This window comes from Chrysochloris asiatica, unplaced genomic scaffold (assembly GCF_000296735.1).
Source record: "Chrysochloris asiatica unplaced genomic scaffold, ChrAsi1.0 scaffold00135, whole genome shotgun sequence".
Taxonomy (NCBI): Eukaryota; Metazoa; Chordata; class Mammalia; order Afrosoricida; family Chrysochloridae; genus Chrysochloris; species Chrysochloris asiatica.
In genome coordinates, this window is record NW_006408653.1 from 4,240,580 (window position 1) to 4,252,521 (window position 11,942).

The window sequence follows — 11,942 nt, forward strand, 5'->3', positions numbered from 1 at the left end:
GAGCTGGAGGGGAAGGGGGACTGGAGAAGCAGGAGAGAGCACTGGCAGGCACTTTCTGTGGTGGGAGAAGATTCTGGGAAGGGAGTGAGAAAGCAGTGTAGGGCAGACCACACTGAACTACCCCTTCCCAGCACCAAGGAACAGGACCTGGGTGGCAGTGAAGTGAGTTTGTTGGGGACGCCCGTTGAGATCAGACTTCAGGGGACCTTCATACGTTGGACGGGTTGTAGCAAAGCAAGTGCAGCCGTAGGTTCTGGTCCCAGTGGCGAAGCAGCAGGAAGAGCCCACGGGCTGCCGCCTTGAGGGCTGGCAGGTCGAGGCCATCAGGCAGGTGCTGGGCCCGAAGCCAGCAATCCGCCTTGGCCGCAGTCAGCTCCCACTCATTGAAGGCGGCCGCGCAGCGGTGCTCCAGCCATGCAAGGGCCACAGCGGTGGCCCAGCTCCGATCTCGCAGATCGGCGCGGCCCGGCCCTTCCGCCCCCTCTGAGGCCTCTGTGTCTGAGCCCCGTCCGCTGTCTACTTGGCCTGGGCCCTCGGAACCCGAGCTGGGGGAAGGGCTACAGGAAGCTGTGGCACTGTCGCCCTGACCAACGCCAGGACCCAGAAGGGCCCAGGGAGACAAGGCCGAGGTGGGGCTGAGGCTAGCACGGTGCACTGCGAAAGGGGAGGCGCGGCACAGGCGCTCTTTTGGGATGCGCACTGCTGCAAAAAAGGGCCCGTCCAGGCGGAAGGAGCCAACAGCCTCCTGCAGCCGCACCTGAGGAGAGAGGAGGTGGGGGGAGAAGCGAGCTAAGATAGTGCCCTGGCTCTGGCGACGCCACCCTCCACCTCCCGAGTCCTCACCAGGGGCAGGTAGTCATGGTCGCTGCCTTCGGGGTTGGCGTCCCCTGCGTGGCCCTTGTCTGGGCTACAGAGTCTGAGACTGTTGAAACCCTTGGCCTTCCGCCGGCCCAGGTTGAGCCTAGAGGGAGGCTGGGGGCGCGGGCAGTGAGGACCAACAATGGGGGTTGCAGGGTCACCCACCTCGGATTTGGAGTCAGCACTTTTGTCTAGATCCCAGGCACCGGTCCAAGAGACTGCCTGAAATCCTACAGTAGGGCCAATTAGTGCCAGTAGATGTCTCATACTGGTTGCCCTATTCTTTTCCCAAGTTCAGGTGTTACCTTTGGAGTGGGCAACTTTGGGCAGAGGAGCTGCATCTCGAGAGCCCTGAGAAGCAGGAGGGGTGACTGGGAGCTGGGCTGGCTCTGCTGGGACACAGGAGGCAAGGGATCAGGCTTGTTAGGCAAGGACCCAGTCTGAGGTCACCAGAAGACAGATCCTACCTGAACTGCACACCTGCAGGGCTCCAGGCAAGACTTCCCTTGTGGTAGCATCCACAGCTACAGGGCAGGTAAAGCAGGACAGGGCAGAGCTGACTTTGCTTGTCTGAAGGGCTCGGAGCCACGACCTCCTGGCAGAGCCTGGGAAACCAAGGAGCAACCTGCTGAACAACAGGGGAGCACTCCACTGCCTACCCTCTCAGAGGGCTTCTGAGAAGAAAATCAGCCCTCCACAGCTCTCCAGTCCTTTGAATGGAGTTGGATACTTCTCAGGCTCAGAACCAGCTCAGACTCAACAACTTTGACAAGCAGTGGCCAGGTAGAACTCCCAACCCACAGCAGCTTCCCCATCCCTTACCACCCATTCATTCAATAATCTGGACCTTACTCAGAGAAAGCATCGACTATGGTGGCTTTTCTGTTCACCCATTTCTACACCGTCCAATAGAATTTTCTAGTAAATGTTCTAGAACTATGCTATCGAATATGGTAGCCACTAGTCATGGGTCTGTTTGTTGAGCACTTTGAATATGGCTAGTGTGATTGAAAAACTGAATTTTCAACTTTGTTTGATTTTAATAGTCTTCCTGAAGAACAGATTTGTTTTTTATGTTATGGGCACTGTGAATCATTACAAGATCATGTTTCCCTCTGTGTCTGCTGCTAGGAGGCTTTCCAATTTTGGGTCCCACGCATAGCAAGGATACATAACCTCATGGTGTGCATCTTTAATATAACCTAATTTCTAGCTTCCTCTTATTTTCCCTTTTCCCATTGCTTAATTTTTGATCTTGTCAATGTGGGTGAGCCACTTCAAATCCTTTCTGAGCAAGGTGAGGTATAGAGGGTGATCAAGCACACTGACTCATCCTTTTGGCATTCTCTGCTCCATGGAGGCTCCTAAGCCTTGATTGCATCCACCAGCAACTCACCGCGGTCAGCTGTAATTTCAATCCCTCCTCGGAAAGCCAGTTGCTCATTGTCCTGTATCACAGAGGCTGCTGTCATCCGGTGGAGTGCTTGGTCCCAAGCAGTTTCTCTTTCAGAGGATGAAGAAGGCTGTGATCTATCCCCAGAACCCCACAATGCCTCCAGCCCCACATCTACCTCCCAGCACATAGGCTGCTCATTGCATAGACCCCGGATCACCACATGGCAGCGTGGAGTCTGGGGAGACCCTGGCACTACTGGAGGGACCAACTCCCCATTGGGAGGCATAGCCGTGAACAAGAAAGGTGGTTCCATCAACATGTCCCAGTCCATAGGGGCTGGAGAGAGGAGGTTTCCTGGGAAGAGAGGACATCAGGGATATGAATAGTGTAATGCCCTGAACTCCACCTCCCCAAGGCCATCTTGGTGTCAAGAAGCTCAATTTCTCACTGACCCTTACCTGAATCATCCAGGCCCTGTCCCAGCTGCTGCCCTGCCTCAGGGCCTGGCCCATCTGATGCTGTACCCAGAGAGGGGTGCCAGGACAGGCCAGGGGCTGGGTTGGCCTGGCCTGGGGGAGATGAGAGGCTTCGGCCTGTCAGAACTGCTCTGCGCTGATGGCCTAGTGCCTCAGCACTCAAGGCTCCAGACTGCAAGCAGGAAGTGGGGGCCACTGGTCAAGGAATTCAGCACTTTTGTTCTTCAGATATATATACACTTGATCACATGTCCCTCTCCCTGAACTCCTGGAAGGCTGTTCACCACTCAGGTGGAAGACTAAGCTCCTTACAGTCTATAAGAACCTCTGGTCCTTAGTCCCCTCTACAGAGTTGTCTCAATCCACTTCCCATTTCACTGGAGGTTGTTACCAGTCTGTGTTTTTGTTCATATCTTTTCCTTAGTCTGGCTAACTTTTACTTACTCTTCCAAACATGGCTCTAAGTTCCACGTTTTCCAAGAGGCTTTTCCTGACTTCCTCAAACAGGGCTAACCACCCTGACTCAGCCCCCATAACACCATGCTCTTGTGCTCATCACTCGATGCCACAGAGATTTGCCCATCTGTTACTCCAGCTAGACTTAATGTTAAGTGCCGTCAAGTCAGTTCCGACTCATAGCTACCCTGCATAGTGTTTCTGAGGAGTGGATGGTGGATTTGAACTGGTGACCTTGTGGTTAGCAGTCCAGTGCTTATCCAACAGTGCCACACCAGGACTCCAGATTTAATGGTAGCAACTGCATAACATCTGGCATATTTTGTGTGTACTGTCAAGTGGATTCCAACTCAATGATCCTTCATGACAGACTGCCCCATAGGTTTTCCTGAATTGTAATCTTTACGGAGCAGATGGCCAGATCTTTTCTCCTCCAAGGATGCTGCTGAGTTCAAACTATTGACCTTTCCATTAGTTACCAAGTGCTGCTGAAACTCACCTTGAGTGAAGCTGCTGGGGGTGCAGGTAGGGGGCAGGAACGGGTACCTGCAGGTTCTACCCAGGCCAGGCTGCGGCAACCCTGCTGAGAAGGGGGATCTGGAGGAACACTTCCCTCTGGGGAGCTAGGCCCCTGGGAGCCGGGGGGCTCGCTGCTACCAGTGGAGCCCAGGCCTGGCTCAGGGCTGGCAGAGCAGTGGGTGAGCACATACTGCTCCCGGATGTATGAGGACTGGAAGATGCGGCGCCATATGGCTGTATCAGAGGATGGGTTGGGTTCCGGGTCTGTGGCTGGGTCTGTCAGAGCATCAGTACCTGGTGGGAGGCAGGAGAATGGACCCCTGTCATGGCTCATCCACCACCTACTCTTCCTCCAAGTACACAGCCCCACAAGTACACCCGGACACTCACTCTGCTCGGAGTCCCCAGCAGCCCATGGGCTGGACGGCTCTGCTGACACATTGCCTGTTCCCAGTGGTTCTGTAGTGCCAGTGGGCTCAGTGCCAGGGCTGGTGGCAGATGGCATCTCCTCTGGGGATGGGAACACGGAGCCACCCAAGCTCTGCCAGCCGGGCTCTTGGCCCTAGGGAGAGAACAGTTGTTGAAAAAAATATGATTGTACATATACACTGTCCCTTTCCAAAGTGGATTTAAGATGGCTCACAGCAAGGAGCAATATAGTTAATAAACCAGAAACCAAAGACCAGAACTAAGGGAGAAGAAAGCAAACACACAAACCCTAAGGCTTAAAAGAGCTGTTCTAGCTGAACTTCAAGTTTGGCTGTCAGCTTCCTAGCAGCCAGTGAGTGAAACCTGGGCTGCTATATAAACTCTCCTAATCCAAAAGGGAATTCCTTGTGTGGTGTTGTAGGATAAGCACTAAACTGCTAACCACATGTTTGGCAGTTCAAACCCACCAGCTGCTCCTCGGAAACCCTACACAGGGTTGCTATGATTTGGAGTCGACTCAATGGCACGTAACAACAGCAATCAAAAGAAGAATGATGCATGCTTAATTCTTCTAGAGAAATAAAACCTTTCATAATTAGAAATAACTACCATTCAACAAGCTTCTACTATATGTCAAGTGCCCTACCAAAAGGGCTCATGTTAGGACCTCTAATTACAATAATCCTATCAGGGAAAAGGAGTCCTGGTGGGTGTGGCACTGCAGGATAATGCACTGGACCACAAGGTCGGTTTGAACTGCAAAATCAGCAGTTCAAACCCACCAGCCACTTTTTGGAAACCCTCTACAGGGTTGCTGTGGGTCAGAACCAACTCAGTGGCACTTAACAACAATGGGGGGAAATATGTACAGATGAGGTTAAGTGATTTCCCCAAAGTGAAAGAGTTAGGGTTTCAGATTTCATCTATGCCACGTTCTATCACTGAACCTTACAGGACATATGTTAGATGGGCTTTCTCTAGGACACTGTATGACGTAATGAGCAACAGTTTTGACAAAAACCTAACAGCTGTTTCCTGTGGTTGTAGTTCCCAGTGGTTCTGTAGTGCCAGTGGGCTCAGTTCTGTAGTGCCTTTGGCATAGTCACCTTTGATAAATGCCAAAGGTCGCCGCACTTTACAGGACAACTCAGTGGAAGACCCATGAGGGACTACCTTGGGGGCCCAGCATGATCTCTGGGGAGGCTTAGGGAATGGTAGGGGGAGCTTGTCAGAGAGAGGCACAGGAATGGAAGAAGGCTTTTGAAGAGATGCAGGGGCTTCAGCCATCCCAGGCCTACCCCAGGCGGGTGGGGTCGGAAGCCATCCACCCTGAAAAGTGAGCAGTAACCGAGCAGTCGGTCCCCAGGGTAGAGTGCTGGGATTTCCCGGGGTGTCAGTAGCGCCTCCACAGCATCAGGCACAAACCAGTCCACAGAGATGTCACTCAAAGCAGGCTCCAGGGCCTTCCGCAAAGCCTGCACCAGCTGTGGAGAGTAGTCAAGATGGGACACGGGAGAGAAAGCGGTATCACACAGCAGACAGAGTGGGAAGGCCACCTTCCCCTGATGGCACCTGCCCAGTCCCTGGGTGAATGGGGCACAGTGTCAGGCTGAAGTCAGGGAAGGAATGGCGATAGGAACAGCAAAAAGACAGGACTGGATTTTTAGACTTGGTCTCTGCTGGGCTGAGCCTTGCTATTTGAGTATGGCTTGGTTCGGGGGCAAAACCGCTATTAAGATCAACACCTTTGGCCTCTGTAGCACCCCTACTAGCACCAGCAGTTCCTCCCCTGACTGGTATCTCAGGGGAGAGGAAGGACTGAAATAAGCATGGGTGTCAAGAGACCCTGTTGCCAGACAGGGTTCGATTTCAAATTCCATATGTAGCTTGGGAGAACTTCCAGGGGGAGGGAATAGGGTCCGGGTTCAAACTCACCATGGGCTGCAGCCTCTCTCCAGGGCTCAGGAAGTAGGCCTGGCCTCGGCTGAGTGTAGACAAACCCTGGAGCAGCTGGTAGCAGGTGGAGCCCAGCCCAAAGGAGAAGCACCTGCCAAGGGAAGGGTGGCAGCAGTGACCTCCAGGAGCTGCTTGGGTGGGGGCCAGTCTTGGGTACCCAGCTCTACTGACTGACCCCATACCTGGCTGTCCCCCTGTGCCAGCGTATGAACTCCAGGGTTTGATGGGTAGTGGCAGCTGAGGCAGAGGCCCCTGTGAGCAGGAACAGCTGCCGAGGGTGGCCCCTCTGTTGGGGCTGCCCCATGGCCCAGTCCAGCACAGCCAGCATGTCTGGGGATCTGTCCATAGCCTGCAGGCCCTCAATGCTCTCACAGATCAGCTGCACAGTGTCCTGGAATGGAAAGCCATAGGCTGCCATGGTGCTGAGCAGATACATCTCCATTAGGCCCCTAAATCCTTGGACCACACTCACATCACTGCAAGGTCGGCTCTCTGGGAAGAGAGGCTGCACGGACATGCCAAATGTGGCCAAGTTGATGAGCGTCTGAGGCGGAAGAGACTTCACCGCCAAAACAATGGCATCCTGGGAAGGGCCGGGAGGACAATGTGAGACAAGCTCATTGGGCATAACCTGGAAGACTGGTGGAGACCAAGGGGCCACAGATTGCGTGGACTTCCCAGGCCTTGGTTTCATGTATGAAATGTGAGTTGGGTGAGGTAATCGGGGAGAGACTTTGTATGAGAAAGACTATATGTGAGGGAGAGCCTAGGTGTGTGAGGAACTGGTGGTGTATGAGAGAGACTTGGGAGACTCAGATATGAAGGCAAGACTCGGGGTGTGCGAGGAGAGAGACTCCGGGAGTGTATAAAAGTCTCTGACTGGGTGAGAGACTTTGGTGAATGTGACCCTGTGTCTGTGTGTGTGATTCAGGCATGTGTGAGACTCTGCATGTGTATGTAGAACTTGAGTCTCTGTAACTGGGTGTGTGACTGAGTATGTGACCCAGTGTATGAGGGAGGCTCTTAGCATCTGGGAAAGACTCCATGTTCGCTTGAGACTGTGGGTATGAGAGAGGTAGGAAACTGTATATATGTGCTAATTTGGGGGGTTGGGGCTTCTCTTAAGGGAATTCCCCTGAGGAGTTACTGTCTGTTTCCTCTTTGGAAAATGGTGTGTTCAGCAACAGGACAATTCCTGGCTTGGAGAGGCTGCCCCACAAAACTCCCAGGCCTGCCCATGCCATGTCCCATGTGCCTTGTATGCGGCGCTGCTGCCATCCAACAAGAAGAGGAGCTCCCGCGTTGCCGTGCCCATGTGTCCAGGCTTGGAGCTCAGGTCTGGGCAGAAGCTCAGCATCAGCACTGGGTTCAGCAGGATGTCCTTGTGGAAGCGTCGCTGCAGGAACCATACCTGAACATGGGAGCCCAGAATCATCTTGGACCAGGCTCAGTGCAACTCTGACCAGTCAGCAGCAGGACCGGTTTTGAAACCTTTTTCTACCTAACCACTCAGCAGGGCCACCCTTTTGTAAATTTGGATAAACACAGGGCAGAAGTAAGTGGCTATCCTCTGCCTATGTCAAACCCAGTCCTATCCTCTCAGATACATACCAGGGAGACTTGTGTGGGCCTTACTATAACAATACTCATCAGCTCTCTGGGATGGGGTGGGGCAGCAGTGAGAGCAGAGGCTCCCCACACTGCTTGCCAGTTTCTTATACACAAATGTGACCAACAGTGAGGCCAGAGGCTAGCCAGGACCCCTGTAGGCATACCTGCCGGTCCCCATCACTGTCCCTTCGCTGTAGCCGCTGGAAGTCCCGACGGGCCCTCATGCGAGCTTCATACTCTGCATAGCTCAGGCTGCCTGCCTCCAGCATCAGGTGAGGCTGGTGGGGTTCTGGAGATGGGAGGGGTACAGTTCCACCAGGGAAGTCTTGTCTCAGGACCCCGCTGCCCAATCCCACTGTCCAGGAAGGACCCTGCAGGTCTAGCTTCTCTGCACACAAGGCCCACCCTTAGAGATGATTATGTCTATTTTGGGCCTCAGACACCTGTACTTGGAAAATGATACCCAAGTGGTCCTGAAGCAGGTCAAAGTTGGCCCATTGTGTGGCTCAGTCCCTCACCACTGGGGTGGAGCAGGATCTCCAGGGTCCGGTCACAGCAGTGGCCTTCTGCCAGAGTGACACAGACAGTGGTGGCAGAGCTGGCGTTAGGGGAGGCATCCACCCTCAGGGCATGAGAGGGACTCTCCAGGCCTGATGGACATAGAAGGAGCGAGAGGTGATGGTCACCCCTACCCCAAACCAGTCCTAAGAGCACAAACACTGTCTTCCCAAATAGCTCAAACAGCAGGGACCATGGCTAAATCAATTCAGTTCTTGGACCCTGACCTATAGGGTCACATGGACAAGGAATTTGCTTTCTTGGGCTGGGAGAAGGATGCCCAGCTTTATTCCACACATCAACCAATTGCAGATATAACATCCTCCCACCCTCCCCTTTTACGGTAGGATAATTCACTTCATCACTTGGACTGATCTTGTTGTAAGCTTCTCTCTTCCCATTGGTGGCCAGGGTAGGGTAGAAATACGTTAAATGGTAAACTTAAGAGGATGTGTGTTATGTAGAAGTGACCACATGCTCTCAGACACACCCACCTGCCAGCAGGCATGGCCCAGTCACCAGCATCTCAAAGGAGAAGGTGTATGGGGCAGGGCAGCGGGCTGGGCCAGAGAACACGTCTTGAGGGGCAACCGACTGCTCCCAGGCCAGCCTGTCCTCCTGAGGGCTACCTACCCCGAAGCAGCTGGTGGGACTGCAATGGAGCATGAAGAGAGTCACTGAACCACTACAAAGGTCCTGTGACCCTCTGGCTGACTGACCACACCCCCCTCCCCATGCTGCCCATCCCCAGACATCCTGCCAGGGCCCCCTCACCCACACTAGACCCAGAGAAGCCGAAGGAGGGATGAAGAGAATCACCATAGGCCCAACCTGTCGTCACAGAGCCCGGGAGACCTGGGGGGCCCTGGCAAGCCTGGAGGGGCCAGCGGGGTGAGCACAGAGGGCAGGGCCACACGCAGCACCCCGTCAGGCCTTGAGGGCAGCTCCCGGCTGCTGCGTAGGGTCACTGTCATGGTGCCAGCCGCAGCGATGAGGCCTGTGGGCAGCACCAGAGTGGACCGGGCCTGGGCCAGATCCAACACAAGATGACCTATGATGAAGGAGAAAAGGGTCAAAGAGGGCTAGAAGCAGAGGAAATGGGGGAAACAGGGACTGGATGGGGGAATCAGGAAGTCTGGGAAAGAGGGACTTTGCATGGTTGGTAGACACTGGGTTAATTGTAAGATGGCGGCATGGGATGAATGATGGTGGTAGCACAGGCAGGCTGGTGTTAGAATCTAGTTGCCATCAGGAAGAATGTGACGTTATTGCTAGTGAGGGGTTGAGGAAGAGAAGGGGAAATTAAATATGTCTTAACCATAATTGGGCTGTGAACCTTAAGGTCAGCAGTTCAAAACTAGCAGCTGTTACATGGGAAAAGATGAGGTTTTCTGCTCCCATAAAGATTTACAGCCTAGGAAACTCTGAACAGGGTCTCTATGAGTCAGAACTGACTCCATGGCACATAACCACCAACCACCACCACCAAACCGTCTAAACCATCTCTGACTCGATGGTATTTAACAAAAACAACAAACCATCTCAAGTGGGGTCCCAGGCCATCTGCCCTTTTGCTCCTCCTGCTTACCCCTACCACTCAACTCTTGGGTACAACCTTCCTCAAAGATCCTTTCTTGTGGACTGGCATTTTCCCCTGGCCTGGGACCAGGTCTTCTAAAAAAAAATTCCCTACTTATAAATCTTATGAAGTTTCACTACAAGGGCTCCAAAGTTATCTACCTAGGAGGACCTTGTTAAGAGCTGCTGAGTCGGTTCTGACTTATAGTGATCCTATATAGGGTTTCTGAGGAGCAGTTGGTGAGTTTGAACTACTGACCTTTTGGTTAGCTGTCCAGTGCTTATCCTACAGCGCCACACCAGGAGTTCAAGGAAGACCTTAGGGGTAGCAATGCATTTAGAAGCAAGAATCACAACTGCATTGACACAACAAGAACACCATTTTTACTTAGATTGTAGGCTCAGTAAAAGAAGCCCTGAAACACTCCTGCATTGCTAGTGGGACTGCAAAATGGTCCAACCTCTCTGGAAAGCAATATGGCGTTTCCTCAGAAGGTTGAAAATAGAAATACCTTATGATCCAGCAATTCCTGTATTTGGTATTTACGCACAAGAAATACGAGCCATAACACGAGTAGGTATATGCACACCAATGTTCATAGCAGCACTGTTTACAATAGCAAAAAGATGGAGACAGCCAAAGTGCCCATTAACTGAAGAATGGATAAACAAACTGTGGTACATACACACAATGGAATACTATGCTACCTTGAAGAATAACAAGAAAGCAGCAAACCACCGCATAACATGGATGAACCTTGAGGACATTATGTTGAGTGAAATTAGTCAGTCACAAAAAGAGAAATACTGCATAGGACCACTACTGTAAAAGACTAAGGAAAAGAACCCAAACTAAAGGGGGGGTGGGGGAAATTCTTTGTTGATCGCTGGTAAGTTGGGGGTGGGTGAGGGGAGGGAAGGGAAGGTGGAGCACAGGGCAGGGATTAGACACACGGAAGTCTGGGTGCTGGGGAGGGGGCAATATACAAGAAGGGAGAGGGGAATGGAAGAACAAAGCAGATGGGAGAACAATTAGGCAGGTTTGAATGGGCTAAGTGGGACAGAGGTAAAGAATGATGGATACACAACCTTGGAACTACAGGGCTCTGGGATACAGAAATTGAGACATGGTTGGAATGGGGAAAGGGGGGGAATAATGTTAAGATGATTGGCTGTCTTTTTAATCTTGGTATTCCTTGCATTATAATATAAAATAGACACTGGAGGGGGAGAGAAAGGAATAGTCAGAAACAACACCATAGAAAGCTTATAAGTCCGTCTTCTGCCTATAATTGATTGTATGTAATACCTAAAATGGGGCTACAACGTGCCCAGTGAAGGAGGCTTCCTGCGGAGCCTCTGCAATACATAAGACTATAGGTAGAAGCCTGAACCACATCCAGATCTCCAGAGATGCGAAATTTCCACTTGAAAGGACAAGCAGACCAGCCTGAAATGCCTAGAAGAATAGAAGATACTTCTTGAAAGAAAGACCTATAGGAAAAATACAAAACAATAGAGGCAGATGGACTGTTACTACAAGAACAAACAAGTTGCTTGCCCAGGAAACATAAAGGCAAGTGGTCGGGTCCCCTCAGTGCAAACCCCCTTTCAAGACTAAGACTCAATGGAAATAAATGCTCTGATTGGTGACCATGCTCGTCACCGATAAGGGGAAGTGAGGAAAGAGCAACAATGAAGTGATGAGCTAAGCCCTACAATATGGAGAGTGTCGTGTTCAGCTGATAAAAAGAGAGGCCATATGCACAAGAACACCCACACTTGCAGATAATACCCAATTGACCTGGCTTCAATGACTGGATGATCGGAGCTCAACCAGAAGAAGAGGAAAAAGAGTAATCTGATGCAATTTGCTAAACTTGACCTACACCTATGGAAGCAGTAGCTCAAAAGAAGGAACAAATTCTTACAACAAGAATCATTCCCACCCCCGCCACACACAGAGTACACAGGGATGGGCAACTTGGACATTGGCTACCCAAAATGGGGGGTGGGAGGCTACAAAGGCAAGAAGTGACTGGCTTACAAGCTTTCAAGAGGGAACCTAGATGGTTGATGATGCATGGAGGGGATTGGAACCATGG

The 11,942-nt window shown here is 52.0% G+C and overlaps 1 protein-coding gene across 1 annotated transcript in view; it reads right to left on the bottom strand.

Moving 5' to 3' along the window:
- Window positions 1–208: 208 nt before the first annotated feature.
- VWA5B2 (von Willebrand factor A domain containing 5B2) overlaps window positions 209–11,942 on the bottom strand; it is a 14,320-nt gene continuing 2,586 nt past the window's right edge. Inside the window, exons 3-19 of the mRNA XM_006869792.1 lie at window positions 9,091–9,310; window positions 8,754–8,911; window positions 8,220–8,351; window positions 7,866–7,990; window positions 7,346–7,501; window positions 6,563–6,673; window positions 6,273–6,481; window positions 6,070–6,181; window positions 5,433–5,618; window positions 4,096–4,267; window positions 3,686–3,999; window positions 2,713–2,902; window positions 2,255–2,608; window positions 1,326–1,463; window positions 1,164–1,247; window positions 844–1,088; window positions 209–757 (exon numbers count right to left, since the gene is read on the bottom strand). Of these exons, the coding sequence (XP_006869854.1) occupies window positions 209–757; window positions 844–1,088; window positions 1,164–1,247; window positions 1,326–1,463; window positions 2,255–2,608; window positions 2,713–2,902; window positions 3,686–3,999; window positions 4,096–4,267; window positions 5,433–5,618; window positions 6,070–6,181; window positions 6,273–6,481; window positions 6,563–6,673; window positions 7,346–7,501; window positions 7,866–7,990; window positions 8,220–8,351; window positions 8,754–8,911; window positions 9,091–9,310 (3,455 nt within the window). The remainder of the gene's footprint in view (window positions 758–843; window positions 1,089–1,163; window positions 1,248–1,325; window positions 1,464–2,254; window positions 2,609–2,712; window positions 2,903–3,685; window positions 4,000–4,095; window positions 4,268–5,432; window positions 5,619–6,069; window positions 6,182–6,272; window positions 6,482–6,562; window positions 6,674–7,345; window positions 7,502–7,865; window positions 7,991–8,219; window positions 8,352–8,753; window positions 8,912–9,090; window positions 9,311–11,942) is intronic.